At 40.5% G+C, this 17,371-nt stretch overlaps 1 protein-coding gene and 1 long non-coding RNA gene across 8 annotated transcripts in view; one reads left to right on the top strand and one right to left on the bottom strand.

The window, feature by feature from the left end:
• Positions 1–694: 694 nt before the first annotated feature.
• Positions 695–5,422, bottom strand: LOC121028698 (uncharacterized). Its single transcript, XR_005789394.1, has 2 exons — positions 5,339–5,422; positions 695–1,457 (listed from the first exon to the last, which is right to left on the bottom strand). It is a non-coding gene; the product is annotated as an uncharacterized LOC121028698 (long non-coding RNA).
• A 92-nt stretch (positions 5,423–5,514) lies between these two features.
• Positions 5,515–17,371, top strand: part of MIOS (meiosis regulator for oocyte development) — a 48,074-nt gene continuing 36,217 nt past the window's right edge. For 2 of the 7 annotated variants that reach the window (XR_005789393.1, XM_040472580.1), the window contains exons 1-3: positions 5,516–5,668; positions 11,949–13,290; positions 13,615–13,713. Coding sequence is in view for 6 of the 7 variants with exons in the window: in XM_040472580.1 (XP_040328514.1) it covers positions 11,997–13,290; positions 13,615–13,713 (1,393 nt within the window). In the remaining variant the exon portion in view is untranslated. Of the gene's footprint in view, positions 5,669–5,701; positions 6,009–6,036; positions 6,337–6,673; positions 6,771–6,814; positions 6,945–11,948; positions 13,291–13,614; positions 13,714–17,371 lie in introns of those variants that run through there. The other 5 variants (XM_040472582.1, XM_040472585.1, XM_040472584.1 and 2 more) reach the window with 5 other exon arrangements.

Genomic DNA, 17,371 nt, shown 5'->3' with positions numbered 1-17,371 from the left:
GAGACCCTGTGAAGAATCAGTTAGCCAAGCAGGAAATGTTAGCACCACTCATGTTGCAGTAAATGTCCTAGAATGGCTTCAGTTCCTGAAGCATATAGTATGCTGCTTAAACTTTATTATTTCTGCCTTAATCCCATGGGTACAGGATTATGATGTATCTGCCTATCATTATGGAATTTAGCATCCTAATTCCTCCAACTACACTCTTTAAAATAATATTCATTGGGTGTTTTTCTCATTAAAAAATCTTTACATTTTTATTTCAGAAAACATAGAAAAGTATATAATAAAGAAAATAATGATCACTTTTAAGCCTATCACACAGAGAAATCTACCAATGAAATGTTGGCATAATTCCTTCCAGCCTTCAAAAAATAAGGTTAGAATTATTATGTTTACTCCATTCGGTACTATTTTATTCCTATAATAGTACCCCGTGAGTGTTTCCTCTGTCTTTAATGTTTTTCTAAAACAGGGTTTAACAGACTAATCCAAACTGCCACCTGTTTCTATAAATAATGTTTTCTTGTAACATAGCCACACCCCTTTGTTTATGTACTATCACAGCTATTTTTGCCCTGCAGTGACAGAATGGAGTAGTTGTGATAGAGACAGAGTAACCTAAAAAGCTGAAAATATTTATTGTCTTGCCCTTTACAAAAAAAAAAAAAAAAAAAAAAAAAATTGCCAAGTCCTGTTTTCAAAGATTATTTTAATAACACTTAGAATTAGGTTAAGTGGCTTTTCCATTTGATAAGTGCTTGGGCCAATAGTTAGAAGCACAATGCTGGGGCCATGTTGTCCGGGTTCATATCCTCGAGGACTCCACCACTTAAGAGATATCTTAGGGCAACTTATTTAACATTTCCATGCCTCCATTGTCTCATTTTTAACAGGGAAAAAATAACAGTATCATCCTCGTTATGAGGACGATGTGATAGAGTCCATGGTGCACCTCCTAGATGTCCTCCTTCAGTAATAAATGACTTAGTCCTTGGGCTGCTGGGAGAGTTGCCAGGAGATGTCCTTCAGCAGCCAGCTGTGTTTGGGGACTGTTTGCTGGAGAAAATTGCCTCATTCAAAGCCACACTTCCTTCAAGGGACAGGTCACATCAATGACATATCCACATCAGTGAGGTGGTATAAAGTCCTGAGTCCCTTGTCCCAATTCAAGACAACTCCTGAGGGCCAATCCAGTTTCAAAGTTTCTCATGGATTGCCTGAGGCTTTTGTTGGTATTGGATCACAGCTCAGCTTTTCCCTCTGCCCAGTCCTGCATCTTCTTTCTTCCTTCCATGGGTGCTGATCCCAACACTTCTTCACAAGTATCCTACATCCTACTCCATCTTGAAATATGGTTCCAGAGCATCTAACCCAAGACAGTGGTAAATGAGCCTTGTGTTGTAGAGCATCTGGCACGTGGTATATGCCATATAGCTGTTTGTTATCAAAGAATTCTGGAAGAAAGTAAAAGGGAAGTACAAGATCAAGAAGTAAAAAATAGAATAATATAAAGTTTCCCACAATTAAAGAATAGCTTAGTCACAAAAATTTTAAATGAATGATTGTAAGAAACTCTAACATATTTAAATTTCATCAAATACATTTAAAGTGTGGTGTAACAATTTTATTTATAATTTAAGTATTAAAAATGTACTATAAATCATATCCTTGAAGCTATGTAAGTTTATTATGACATTGTTAGATATAACCCCCCAAAATATACAAATAAGTATACTGATTTACACACTGATTTGGGAGTATACTTGAATACTTTTTGAAGACCACTAGTTTAAGATCTCTCACATTGGGACACCTGGGTGGGTTTGTCGGTTGAGCCTCCGGCTCTTGATCAAGGCTCAAGTCATGATCTCACAGTTCAAGAGATGGAGGTGGCTGGGTGCTGACAGCACACAGCCTGCTTGAGGTCCTCCCAGGTACAGACTGATTTTGTGCATGTGCAAATAAAGGGAGCTGGGATTAGCCAGTCACAGACTCCACAGCATGTTCCAATAGTAACTGAATTCCTTCTAAGGGCAGCCGTAAATAAGAAGGAAATCTGAGGCACCTGGGTGGCTCACTCGGTTAAGCCTCCAACTTCGGCTCAGGTCTTGATCTCACAGTCCATGAGTTCAAGCCCCACATTGAGCTCTGTCCTGACAGCTCAGAGCCTGGAGCCTGCTTCAGATTCTGTGTCTCCTTCTCTCTCTGCCCCTCCCCCATTCATTCCCGTCTCTCTCTCTCTCTCTCTCTCTCTCTCAAAAATAAATAAATATTAAAAAAAATTTTTTTTTAAAGAAGGAAATCAGCAGTTCTTCAGCTGTTGTCCTTTGTTGGTTTAAAACCACAACACACAAATCCTATCCTGGATCGCCACACCATATGTAAAGGAACTTAGAAGGGTATCTTGTTAATGGCACAGAAGTTCAAATTAAAAAAGAAAACAAAAAACCATGAGACTGAACTATAGCAACTCTGGCATCCATTACAAAATGCACATTTGATAGAAACGACTAGTGTAACCTCAGAGCAGTCTGTTAAGTTCTCTGACACATTATAATCTTCAAAAAATACAATGCACTCTCCCACTCAGTAAATATTTTTGAATGCATATTATATAGCAGGAGCTATAGGAAATCCAAAGTTCTACGCTACTCACAAGGAAATGCCATCTGCCATTTTCCAGATGGCAGGAAGGGAGAAGAGGAAGTGAATGGCAAGAAGCTTCTCTTCCAAGGGACCCAGTCCAGTTTTACTAACAAGGAACACCGTTTGGTGAAAAAGGAGAATTGACTTCCAAGTAGAATGCGAAAAGTGTCACTTATTCCTATTGGGATTTTAGAGTGCAAGAAACTGGTGGCAACACACTTTCACAAAGGCTTAGATGGAAAAGGAAGGAGAGAAAAATATATTAGCTGGAGGACAGTGTAGAGAAAGGTATTGTTTTAGGATGTATTCAACAAATTTTTATTGAGCACATACCCTATGTTTTAGGCTCTAGAGATTAAGTAGAAAATAAAATAGATAGTGTCCCTGGGTATCAGGAAATAGGCTGAGCCACTATAACAAAACAGGTCTAAACAAACAGTAATTTTTAAGAGAACACAGTTTATTTTCTCTTGTGTAATGGTCCAGAAATCTATGGTTGATCCAAGGGAGGGGGTACCTCTGCTTTCCGAGTTAGGCTGGGACCTAGAGGAAGGGGACAGTTTTGTCTTCCTTAATACATGGCCTCCATTTCTATAGCATGTTTATTTTTTCCTATTTTCCAGACAGCTGGAAGGGAGAAAAGGAATGTAGATGTCAAGCAGCTTCTCTTTTAAGGGACATAATCTATTTCTACTTCCATCGCTTTGGTCACAAATTTTTTTTTTAGTGTTTATTATTCATTTTTGAGAGAGACAGAGTGTGAGGGGGAGAGAGGGACACAGAATCCGAAGCACGCTCCAGGCTCCAAGCTGTCAGCACATGAGATCATGACCTGAGCTGAAGCTGGAGGACCAACCAACTGAGCCACCCAGGTGCCCCCACAATTTTTGATATAACCATACTTAGCTGAAAGGGAAGACAAGGAATTCTTCTCTTTAATTGGGTCACCGAGTGCCTTGCTAACATTTGGCGGGGGGGGGGGGCGGGGAGGTATAACAGAATGAAAACTGGTGATGTCGAGCATATATTCTGGAAGCAGAAGAGAACTATAGGCAAATAATGAGCAGTTTTGGTGGTGTGGTGACATGAAGGCCTGAGAGGAGTGAATTCAGGGGAAAACAGGAAAATATAGGATTAGAGAGAGCCAGTATGGCCTTCTCCTTTGAGGAGAAAAATGGGAGTGACTTGAACACATGTCGAAAGTAAAAACAACAACAACAACAACAACAACAACAACAACAAACAGTAGAAATAGGGACACACAGAAAAGAAGAAAATTGTCCCAGAAGAGGAGAAACATCTAGTCCCTCCTCTTCCTTTGTGTCAACTAGAAGAAGGAAAGAATGGGAGTGAATGATGATGTTGGGGGAAGGAGAGAGAAAATAGTAGAAGGCTGTGGGAAATTCCTACCAAATACCTTAAATTCTCTTTCTGAAGTAGGAAGCAACATCATCTCCTGACCATGAGGGGAGATGTTTTCCTTGGCTATGAATATGGTAGGAGTGGATAAGGAAGAGACTTGTATTGATCTGGTGTTTTGGGTCCAGGGCCTAAACCATTGAGAAGATTGGCAAGGTAGTGTTTGAGGTGATGAATCTTGTGGTATCTCCCCACAGCAGTACAGTACTTTCTCCAGCCTCCACTTCTCCAACAGCAGGAATGAAAAGGAGCCTGAGACCACTTCAGGCAATGCTCCTCCCAAACTCATCCTCTTGCCAAAACGATCTGCCTTGAAGATCATGGGGATTAAGCTCATTTTGCTATCTGTGCCAATCACTACAAGCCCCAAACCGCCCATTTTTAAGCATGGTTGCCAGATATCTCAAGGAAGCCTGTGTCAGATTTGTGACACTTGTGGCTGCACCATTCACTCAGTTATGGGAACCAGAAACCTAGAACCCTCTCTGTCCCTCACTCATCTTAGTCAACCCTCAAGCTCTGTTCATTCCATCTTCTAAATATTCCCCACACTTCTCTCCATTCCCGCTCTCCATATCACTGGTAGTATGGATTACCATAATCTCTCGTGGGGATACTTACCCTATCCTTTCCTTTCTCCTGGAAAAACCATCATACCACTTGCCTAGTTAAAAACATTCAATACTGCATCATTGTCTTTAGGACAAACCCACTACCGTGGTTTCCAAATGCCTTTCTGATACAGCATCTTAATCTCTCCCCACTTCCTCTGCTCATCCATCCATACTTGACTGCTTCCCCATTGAGATGCCATCCCTCCTCAACTTTCACTCTTCCTCTGCCCGAAAAGGCTCTTCTCTTCCAACCCCCTCCTCTCCGTTCCCTTCCCCATCTAATTCCCCCAGTCTCACCCTAGGGGTCCTCAAGGAAGCCTTCCTGACCTCCCTACACTAAGGAGGCCCCCCTTCGATGGAGCACGTATTAGCCTTACAAGGCATCCCTGATTTCTTCCAGGACCACTTCTTTTTTGTTCACTTCAGTTCCCGAGCATTCCAGGACGGTGCTAGGTACACAAGGTCACTCAAGAGGTGTTTGTAGAATGAGTAAATTAATGAATAAATCTTGAACCAAACACCCTGGAGTTTCCACTACATGTATGGCCTGCATAAATTGTTAATGTAAATTTAACTGATCAAATGAACTAAAGTGTGTGTAGTACTTGGGAAATTTCCTCTCCAAGAGTCGGTCCAGGTAAGCTTGCCCGCTTTACCTCTCGCAGGCCGCAGGGGCGGCGCCTCCGGGGGCGCATGGGAGCGCTCGAGCGGAAGGCGGGGCCTCCTGGGCAGTGGCCCCGCCCCAAGGCGGGGCTATTCCTGGGCGACGAAGGGCGGGGCTCACGGGCGGGGAACTATCCTTCCGAGGCCGAAGCACGTCCGCGTGTGCCGGGGGCGCGGTGGTGGGGTCGTGGGTCCCAGCCGGGTGGCCTAGGTTACTGACCGCGCCGCCGCGGCCGCCATCTTGCCCGCGCCCGGACTCCCGCGGCGGGAGGGGCGGTGACCAAGCCGGAAGTGGCTGTGCGGTGGCCGCGCTGCCTCATCAGGTCAGTGAGCGCGGCTCGGGCCGCGCGTCTCAGCACCTCCGACGGAGGCCCGGGTAGTGGGCTCGGGAGTGCCGGGGCCGCCGCGAGGGGCCCGGGAAAGCCCGGTTGAAAGGCCCGGGCGGGGGCGCACCCGGGGGCCATCTCGGAGCCGAGGCGCAGGGCGTTGCGTTCCGCGCTGCGGGATAACCGCGCCGGGCGGCCGGCAGGGCCTAGCTGGGAGCCTCGGAGCTGCAGGAGGCCTCGGGGCGCGCTCGGACCTCGTCGGGGACGCTGGGGCCGCGCGCAGCGCGGCGAGTTCTTGCGGAACCGCGTCCTCGCGTTGGACGGGCGGCTCAGCCAGGTGTCTAGAGCGTGGGAGTGGCCCTCAGATTCCTGATTTACCCGGAATAGCAAGAGCCTCGCTTTGGTTGTACTTTATTAAATACTTCCTAAAGGGCCTGTCACCCGGTTGGTTAGCTGTGTTCTGTGCTTGTATGAGTAGTGAAAATTCCGTAAGAGGATGAATAAAGCCTTTCACGTGTGCCACGAGCAGTGCTAAAATGATTTGCAGATGCCTGCATTACAGGCCCTTTGTATAACTATATTTTAAGGGAAATTTGTGTAGTGCATCTCCTTGAAGATGGTGAGGGTGAAACTTCCTGAAACTGCTGCTGTTGTTATTTGTTACGGTAAGAAGAGTAGAAGACAACGAAAGGATGTGAGAGGGTAGTTGGATACTTTGTACACTTAGTATTGTGGATCTTCACTGTCCAGTAGCCACACAGAGTTGAGATGTGCTCTGAGTGTAAGATAAAATACCCATTGGATTTACAGGACTTGACACCCACCTCCCAAACAGACAAAAAAAAATTGAATAGTTTTTTAGTTTGATTGCATGTTGGAAAGGGATTTTTTTTTTTATATGTTGGGGAGAATAAAATATATTAATTTCATCTCTTTATACTTTTTCAGTGTGGCTACTAGAAACTTAAATCCTGTGGCTAACACTGTATTTCTGTCGGATAGTGCTGTTTACAGATGTTATGGTGAAGAATACAGGATCAGCATGGCTTTCCTGTGCTCAAAACCATTGAGGGGAAGTGAACGCTTGTAAAACTTGAAGGTGAAGATGTTAACATAAGCTGTAATTATTGCAGATTTCACCCCTTCCACTCCCACTTTTCAGTGTTTCCAACACTTGAAAACATTAACTTCAGGGTTGTGGAAGAAAATCATAGTGATACTAACAGCTGTGTGATATGAAGAACTCAGTTTGTCACAACTTTGTGACATGAAGGTAGGGTGTGTTCTATCTCTTACAGTCTTGGTGTATTAACAGACTTGTTAGTGTTTAGCCAATGCGTGGCTGGAGGTCCCCTGACTCCAGGTTTAGTTCTCTTTGCTCTTCACCTTATTCCTAGTCATCTACGTTCATGAGCCAGGATCCATCTATACCATGTGTTGGATTGTTAAAAAAAAACATATTTCTTAAAAGGGTGGTTATGGATATATCTCTAGGTTGTTAATACAACCTATGTAGTCACATATGACCCGTTGTTTAGAAGGGCTGGCACTTGGTTTAATGTTCTTTGTCACCACCTTGAAATTCTTAATGATTTTTCAGTAAGAGGGCCTTGTTATTTTCATTTTGCACTAGGCCCTGCAAATGATGTAGTTGATTTTTTTCTTATACAGTGATCTGGGATGGGAGTTGGGAGGTTTTGGACAAGAACCAAAACGCCTGGTCTTCACTTTACTCCAGTGTGAAATGAGAGGGGTTTGCCAGTCTAACTCTCAAGTTTTGTACAAAAATTACTGTAATCAGATTTTATGGATATGAAACATTTTATGGATATAAACATTGTACATGCATACTTATATCAGAAGAAATACTGATGGTCCTCCCTTGAGAGTCATGCAAATCAGAGTTTTTTAAATTATAGTAACACTTTCTATTTTGTGTGTTTCTTTTAATTTTTTTTAATGTTTACTTATTTTTGAGAGAGAGAGAGAGAGAGAGAGACAGAGTGCGAGTGGGGGAGGGGCAGAGAGAGAGGGAGACACAGAATCTAAAGCAGGCTTCAGGCTCTGAGCTGTCAACATGGAGTCTGATGTGGGGCTGGAACTCATAAACTGCTAGTTCATGAACTGAGCCAAAGTTGGATGCTTAAGTAACTGAGCCACCCAGGCACCCTCTGTGTTTTTTAAGGTGGATTTTTCAGTTTGCCACCAAGTTTTCTTACAGATCATCCATGTAAAGAATATGATTATGGGATGGAAGTCCAGATTGAAAGTGTGCTTAATAGAAGCACACTTTGAAAGTCCTATTGATAAGATAGGAAGATAGGCTAGATCTCCAGATACCTCCAGTTAAGAGGTTTCCTCTGTCCGTACAGGCATGAGTGTGAACCCTTACTTGGTAGTATCTGTTCCTGCTTTCTGTTGTCTTACCTACGTCCTACTGCAGCTACGTCCTAGTACATCCTAACTTCAGCTCTAGAACGCAGGCATTATTAGACCTTTATTAGTCTGCTTGGGCTGCCATAACAAAAGCCCCTAGACTAGATGGCTTAAACAACAGAAATTTATTTTCTTACAGTGCTCACAGGTTGGAGTCTGAAATCAGGGTGCCAGGTCTAGTTTTGGTGAGAGTTCTTTTCTTGGCTCACAGATAGCTGCCTTCTCACTGTGTCCTTCTTACTGTGTCCTCACTGTGTCTTCACATGGTAGGGAGAGAGCTCTATAGCTCTCTCTCTCTTCTTGTAAGGGCACCAGTTCTATCAGTTTAGCACTCTACCCTTATGACCTCATTTCACTCTGATCACCCCCCTTAAAGGCTCTCTCTAATACTATCATATTGGGGATTAGGGCTTCAGTATGAATTTGGGGGAGAGGGCACAATTTAGTCCATAGCAATCAGAGAGTTTATCTGTCCCTGTTTACTACCATGTTAGCATTTAAAACAGTGTCTAGCACATACACTATGCCCAATAAAAATTTATAGAATAAATGAAAGGAATTAGAATGATCCTTTCTTAGGATCATTGTGGCTCACTGTGGGCTCTTGCCCATCATTGGAACCAGTTATGACAGTGGGCACTTTGCTCTTGCCTGGAGCCAGTCTCTACTAGGAAGAGTACAGGAAGAAACATGAGGAGATTGGTAAAACTTGGATATAACAGTGTGGGAAATGTCAGATGGAGCATTTAACAAATGCATTCATTTAAAAAATAATTGTTAAGTATCTACTAAGTGCCTGGCACTGGGCTGGGTATCAGAGGTACAAATAGAAAGCAAAAGGTACTTTTCCTGCTCTTATGGAGCTTATAATTTAGTAGGAGAGACAGGGTGATTTAAAGGGAAGGAATACTATTCACTGAGAGTACATAACTAAGTAACCTGACAGACTAGGGAGGGGCTAGAGGATGTTTGATGTCAACCATGATGGTTGAGAGATGGTCAAGCAGGTGTTAACTTGACCAAGAAGGGAGGGAAGAATGTTCTAACAAGAGGGAACGGCATTTGCAAGAGTGGTGATGGGGGGGTGATGAGGGGAGGGGACAGAGGGAGGTTATAATCTAGGAACTGAAAAGAAGACCGTGTCGCCAGAACACAGCAAGGAGGAAAATGGTGTGCCTTGAGGCCAAAGCAGTAGGTAGAGGCCAAAAGATTTAGGACTTTATAGGTTATATTGAAGATTTTGGAACTCTGTACTGAGAACAATTGGAAACCATTAGAGGGTTTTAAGCAGAGATTGTATAACCTGGTTAAGTTTGCATTTTAGAAAAGTCCCTGTGATATTACATAAAGATGAATTTCATAAAGGCCTGAGTATACAGATAAGTAAAAGAATTGCAGAATCAGCACCATAGGCCAGACATGTTGTATACCTTAATTTCTGTGGAAACTGTCCTTAAGCTGTGAAACTTGGCAGCCTGAGTGGAGGAGAGAAGAATAAGGGTTGATCAAGGTTAGGGGAAGACAAGCCTAAAGTGGCAAGGAAATGAAGAAATTGAGGGTCTGTCTCATAAGAATATAATTGAAATGACTGATATTGAGCTTCAGAACCCGAAGAAAGGAAATAAGCCAGTATAAGTATTCTTAGTGGATTTTTCATTTAAATTGTATGAGTCTGTTGAATTCTGGACTAATAGTTCCTGACTAAAAGTTTTACAAGATCAAAAAGTAAAGCAAGTATGTTTGAGCTGAATTTATTTAGTTTATATATTAGGAGTCTGTGCCAGGTTCTCTATCTGGTATAGGGGATGAATGAACGAACCATAGCTTTACCTTTTAAGAACTGACACTATAGGGGCACCTGGGTGGCTCTGTTGGTTAAGCATTGGACTCTTGGTTTCAGCTCAGGTCGTGATCTCATGGTTTGTGAGTTGGAACCCCAGAGCTCTGCGCTAACAACACGAAGCTTGCTTGGGATTCTCTGTCTCCCTCTGTCTGCTCCTCCGCCTCCAAGAATAAGTAAAAGTTAAAAACAAAACAAAACAAAACCTATTAAAAAAAAAACTGAGAACATGGTTGTGCAGATACCATTTGCCATAAAGGTACTAAATGTCTTTGTTCCTTTTTTTTTTTAATTTTTTTTAATGTTTATTCATTTTTGAAAGAGACAGAGCACAAGCAGGGGTGGGGTGGACCCAGAATCTGAAGGGGGACACAGAATCTGAAGCAGGCTCCAGGCTCTGAGCTGTCAGCACAGAGCCCGATGCGGGGCTCGAACTCATGAACCGGGAGATTATGACCTGAGCCAAAGTAGGATGCTCATCCGACTGAGCCACCCAGGCGCCCCATGTTCCTTTTTAATCCACACTATAGTCTCTAGCGAGAATTGGTTAAAAACAGACATTTACATTTTTGTTAAGTAGCTTTTGTTTTTAAAATAACATTTTAACATAGTTATTTTTAGTTTGTGCTTAAATGACTGTCATATTTATCTTTTCAAAATCCCAAGTCAATATTAATCAAAATGTATAGAATTGAAATCTGAAAGAGCTTTTAATGATCACTTAATTCAGTTTTTCTCAAATGCAGTGTGTACTGCTGGTTGTAAACAGGATGATTTTAGGTAAAACATAAGCATTTTTAAAAAATTCCAGTATAGTTAACATATTAAGCATTTTAATAGTTATACATTTCAATGTATATTAGAAAAATACATTTAGCATACCATGCCCATGATCCATGGATTTTATGATAGGTTAAAACAGATTTTCTGATTTTAAAAATAGTCAATATAAATAAAAATATTAAATAAAAATAGATGGTATGTGAATGAAATTTGGCAAACACTAAACCAACTCTTTGGTTGTATAGACGAAAAAACAAAAGGACCCGCAGTCACAAAGGCCTTTCCCAGGCGTATAGCTAATATACGTCAGGGGTGGGAATAAAAGTCAGCTCTGCTCAATACATGCTGCTATTTATTCTGCCATATAGAGCTGCTTGTTATTGTTGAACCTTGAGAAAGAGACCTCTGTCTTTGTAGTGGCATTGTATTTTAAATCTTCATTGTCTATTATGCTGGCAACCTGTGGCTATTTATTAAAAATTAGTTAAAGGTAAATAAGATTTAAAAATTGTACTAGTCACATTTTTAGTGCTTGGTAGCCACATGTTGCTAGTAGCTACCCTATTGGACAGCAGTATAGCTAGAGAACATTTCTGTCACTGCGGAAAGTTCTGTTGGATAGTGTTGCTCTAAACTGTTGCTTAAGAACATGATTCATAATTCTTTAAAGTTTTACCCCCTTCAAAGGGATGATGCTTATTAATTTACTCACCATGCTGAAGTTATATTAATTCTGAGGTTAATGACGTTAGTAGTCACAGTGCAATTAAAATACTTGATCATGGGAAAAAAGGCCAAAATGTAGTTCTCAGAATCTTACCACCTCATTTTATTGGGAGAAGTTCTTTTTCCTTATTTCTTCCTTCCTTCTTTCCTCCCCTTCCCCTTCCCTTCAAGCAGGGGAGAAGGGCAGGGGGACAGAGAGAATCCCAAGCAGGCTCCACACCCAGCACGGAGCCCAACATGTGGCTCAAGCCCACGATCCTGGGATCATGACCTGAGCCTAGATTAAGAGTCAGACACTCAACTGACTGAGTCACCCAGGCACCCTTCTTTTTCCCTCTTTAATTAATAAATATGGTCATGAATTCCTAGCAGTTGGAAGAAATATATTGAGAAACAGAGTACCTATATAGAGAATTTCCTGACTTTCCAAATAGCTTATTCATCTTAGATTTGTATTTTGTTAACATTTTAAAACTTTTTATTTTTAAACAGATTTTCAGTGAATGGACCTGACTGGACTACTTGAGCACATCACTAAACATGAGCGGTACCAAACCTGATATATTGTGGGCACCACACCAAGTTGATAGATTTGTTGTGTGTGACTCAGAACTGAGCCTATATCATGTGGAATCTACTGTGAATTCAGAACTCAAAGCTGGATCTTTACGTTTATCTGAAGACTCTGCAGCTACATTACTATCAATAAATTCAGATACACCATATATGAAATGTGTTGCCTGGTATCTCAATTATGATCCTGAATGCCTCCTAGCAGTTGGACAAGCAAATGGTCGAGTTGTACTTACAAGTCTTGGTCAGGATCATAACTCAAAATTCAAAGATTTGATAGGAAAAGAATTTGTCCCAAAACATGCCCGACAATGCAATACCCTTGCATGGAATCCATTGGATAGTAACTGGCTTGCTGCTGGGCTAGATAAACATAGAGCTGATTTTTCGGTGCTGATTTGGGATATTTGCAGCAAATATACACCTGACATAGTTCCCATGGAGAAAGTGAGACTTTCAGCAGGTGAAACTGAAACAACATTATTGGTAACAAAACCTCTTTATGAATTGGGACAGAATGATGCTTGTCTGTCTCTTTGTTGGCTTCCACGAGACCAGAAACTTCTCCTTGCTGGTATGCATCGTAACCTAGCCATATTTGATCTTCGGAATACGAGCCAAAAGATGTTTGTAAATACAAAAGCTGTTCAGGGGGTGACAGTAGACCCATACTTCCACGATCGTGTTGCTTCCTTCTATGAAGGTCAGGTTGCAATATGGGATCTAAGGAAATTTGAGAAGCCAGTTTTGACTTTGACTGAGCAGCCAAAGCCCTTAACAAAAGTAGCATGGTGTCCAACTAGGACTGGTCTGCTTGCCACTTTGACAAGGGATAGTAATATTATTAGATTATATGATATGCAGCACACACCCACTCCCATTGGAGATGAAACTGAGCCCACAATAATTGAAAGAAGTGTGCAACCTTGTGACAATTACATTGCTTCCTTTGCTTGGCATCCAACGAGTCAAAATCGAATGATAGTTGTAACTCCCAACCGAACAATGTCTGATTTCACTGTTTTTGAAAGGATATCTCTTGCCTGGAGCCCAATAACATCTTTAATGTGGGCTTGTGGCCGTCATTTGTATGAATGTGCAGAAGAAGAAAATGATAATTCTTTAGAAAAAGATATAGCAACGAAGATGCGCCTTCGGGCTTTATCCAGGTATGGACTTGATACAGAACAGGTGTGGAGAAACCATATTTTAGCTGGAAATGAAGATCCACAGCTCAAGTCACTCTGGTATACTCTGCACTATATCCTTTTCATTGTGAATTTCATGAGCTGAATCAGGTAGAAATGTTCTGAAAGTTTGCTGAAAAGTCAGCCTTTAAATTTTATTCCGAATGTTTTATATGCAAATACGAGTTACATAATGCTAAAATTACAGAGTAAAATTATTTAAAACTTGAGCTTGAAATACTGCTTTATAGATTGTAGAGAAAGAAGAAAAAAACATATCTACGATAAAGTAGAACTATCACTGATGCCTATTATGAATTGGCTCCATATCAAAATAAATTCAGCTCTGACGTATTTTATTATACATCATCATTAGTATTTCCTATGCGTTTAAATACTTATGAAGCAGTATACAGAAGATATGGATCAGAAATCTCCAGGAAACAAAGGATCATTGGTTTATGCAGGAATTAAATCAATTGTAAAATCCTCTTTGGGTAAGAAAATTCAATTTTATTTTTTACAGTTTTATAATTTTTGTACTCTATTTTCTACTTTTTCCTCGTTAGTTACTTCAGAATAGTATGCATACATACTTTGTTTTTTATTTTTTGTTGGGGGGGGGTTCTGATTAGATATTTTAGTTGAGTTAAATGCATAATTGTTTTTATATCCAGAATTCTTTTTGGAGGGAGTCTTATTTCTTTCAAGTGATACTGTCTTTCTAAATCTATTCATTTATCCCATGTTATTTTTTGAAGATCCTGAGAGGTATTACATCCGATGACTTACAGGGTCATGGTGGTTGGTTTGGATTTTATCACAGTATTTTGCTTCTGTAAAAACTAAATAAAAAGATGTATAATTGAAGGAGTTCCCTTTTAATTCCGCTGTCCAAACACTTTGTCTTAGCTATCTATGGCAAGATCTAAGTAACTATGTCAGGAAGTGTGGCCTTGCCTGAAGGAGCCTTACCTGAAAGAATCCTTGATAATTAAATCAATGTATGAATTAATACAGGGTTGAAATTGATCAACTATTTAAGAATAAGATAAAGATGACAAAAGAGCCAAACTTATCTTTTCATTGAGCCGTTGTTCTTACTGTTTTTATTGGAATTGAATTGTGCATTTTACTATGGTACTTCCCCCGACCTAGTATTCAGTATCTAGCTTTTGATGGCAGTCAAATTTGGGCCACAAAGTCAGGCTGCTCGAAAAGTAGTTTATACTATTAGTCAAAGAGTGGCAGTTCAAATAATAAGTTCAACTTGGTCTTTAATAGGGTTTTCATAAATACTGTACAAATAATACCAAATAAAATATTATTTTTTAATAAGAATAGGTTAAGCATTTTAACTAAACTGTTATATTATTAAAAAGAAGCTTAAAGGACTTTCACGTTACTTTGTTCCACATTGCTGAACATGCAATAGACTATTATCTGATCAGTTCCGTTTTGGTATTTTCTCACTAGCTTTCCACCAAAAAACTAACTTTTTAAATTTCTTTTTTTATTTAAAAAAAAAATTTTTTTTTTAATGTTTATTTTTTGAGAGGGAGATTGACAGAGTGTGAGCAGGGGAGGGGCAAAGAGAGAAGGAGACACAGAATCAGAAGGAGGCTGCAGGCTCTGAGCTGTCAGCACAGAGCCTGACATGGGACTTGAATCCACAAAATGTGAGATCATGACCTGAGCCCAAGTTGGACGTTCAACCGACTGAGCCACCCATGCACCCCAAAAGTAACTTTTATTATAAATAAATTTATTACCAGGTGCCCCAAAAGTAACTTTTATTATAAATATATTATTGGGGTGCTGGGGTGGCTCAGTCAGTTGGGCATCTGACTTCGGCTCAGGTCATGATCTTACAGTTCATGGATTCGAGCCCTGTGTCAGGCTCTGTGCTGACAGCTCAGAGCCTGGAGCCTGCTTTCGATTCTGTGTCTCCTCTCTCTGCCCCTCCCCACTTGTGCTCTGTCTCTCAAAAATAAATGTAAACAAATAAGTAAATTTATTACAAATAAAATGAGTCTACTTAGAAACTTCCATTTTTATTAATATAAATAAAAGGGCAGATAATACTATCATATCCCTGTAGATGAACCTGTGTACCATGGTTCATGACTTTAGAACTGCTGCTGCAAAGACTTAAACACCGAGTTTATAGAATTTTTAGTATTTTTGCCATATGGTAGGTGAGGGCACATTGCATTCTTAGTTATTCTGAGGTTTATTATTGTTGTTGTTGTATTTTGACATATTTTAGGGAAAAAACTTACAAACTACCTCTGAGGAAAAGCAAGGGGAAAAATAGACCATCATTATATATTTATGGTGAAGTAGAAACCGAATGTCTTGAATCAAAAATAGTCTTTACCCACATTAAAAAACTATATGGGAGAGAGTTCCTCATTGTTACACTTTTAGCTTTTTCTTTGTTTTGGTTTTGATATTTTTGTTTTTACAGCCCCAAAGTAAAAAGTAGAGAAATAACTGTCAAAGATGGCACTTGTGGACTTCAGTTTTTTATCTGGCCCTACTCCTTTCTCTAATTGTATCCCTAATGATTCAACACATAGTAAGTCAACACACTGAACCTTCTTGCTCACAGTAATCTCATATACAAGTTTATTAGACCACACAGTGAAATTTTAACTTTGGTCACAAATAATAGATACTGAGTGCTCTATGAATTAGGCATCATGCTAACTGCTTTCCCCATGTTACTTTATGTCATTCTTACAATTACAGTATGAGGTAAATTTGTTTATTCAGCAAATGCTTATTATTTGCTTGTTATATGCCAAGAATTGTCCTTGGAATAATAAAGGCATAACTGTCAACAAGATAAGTCTCTTCCTTTTGTAGAGACTGAAGAAAGTAGATATTACCCCTATTCCTGGGAAGTTTACATTCTAATTCAGAATATGGACAAGTACATAGGCAATTTAACATAAGGAAGAACAAACAGTTATGTATAGAAGAATGCTAGCCTGGCTGTTAAGGATTGGAGAGGGTTCCCTGGAGGAGGTAACAGCGAAGACAAGGTCTAGACATGGAGCAGCATATGCGATTAACCCAGAGGAGAGGGACTGTAGCACATTTTAGTATTGCTGGAACAGAGTGTGAGAGAAAAAAAATGAGGAAAGAGTGCTGACTAGAAAGGTAAGCAGTGGGGCAGCTCAGGACTTGGAAATCATGGTAAGAATTTAGGGAGACTTACCCTGTAACAAGGGGAAGCAAGGAAAGATTTCAGAGTATTGACAAAATTAGATTTGTGTTTTAGAGCTGTCGCTATGTGTGGAATGAATTGGAAAGGATCAAACAGGAACCTCAGATAAAAGCTACAGTAATTAGGCAAGATATGAGGGTGTTCCTGCCAAAGTTAGTGGCAGAGGAGTGAGAGAAATGTGGGTAAATTAGAGAGTGTGACAAAATTTAATGATTGAGTAAAGGAGACGGACGGGAAGGAAAAGTGAAAGCACACATATTTACCTTAGGAAACTAAGATAATACTGGTACTAGTTGATTAGATAGGAATAACCTAAGAGTGCATTTGAGAAGAAAACGTTCATTTTAGAGAAAGTTGAATTTGAGATAGCTAGGTGGAGCTGTGCAGTGGGCAAGAAATTTAGGGTAGGTTGAAGAAGTAAAGTCATCCATTTTAAATAACTCTTCCAAGGAATTTGACCACATGAAGGAGGATAAAAAGGGATACAATAAAAGCAGCACAGCAGGTGAATCCAGAGTCATAGGAAGGTTTTTGTGTTGCTTTGTTTTTAACGTGGGATTGATTTAAGCAAGTTTAAATGCTAATGTGAGGAAACCCATGCAAAGAAGTGATGATGCAGAGAGAAGGGAGTGAAGAGCAAAATTCCTAGGAATATGAAGGAATAGGATGCAGAGCACAGGGGAAAGATTAGCTTTAGACAGGATGTACACTTTCTCCATACTGCCAGAGGGAAAGGGAAAGGTATGTAGGTTGTATAAGGTTGAATGACTGGAGGCTGATGAGTTTACCACGCAATGGCTCTCTTTTCTCAGTGTGGTAGGTTTGCTTGTTGAAAAGGAGCAGGAAGGTGGTAGAAGACCTGGAGAAAAGGAGCCAGGGTTGTTTTGAGAAACATGAGAGGATTGTGGGGCAATTGTTTT

The sequence above is a fragment of the Herpailurus yagouaroundi genome, unplaced genomic scaffold (assembly GCF_014898765.1).
Source record: "Herpailurus yagouaroundi ecotype Mexico unplaced genomic scaffold, PumYag 100, whole genome shotgun sequence".
Classification (NCBI taxonomy): domain Eukaryota; kingdom Metazoa; phylum Chordata; class Mammalia; order Carnivora; family Felidae; genus Herpailurus; species Herpailurus yagouaroundi.
This window is presented reverse-complemented; position numbering and strand designations above follow the sequence as displayed.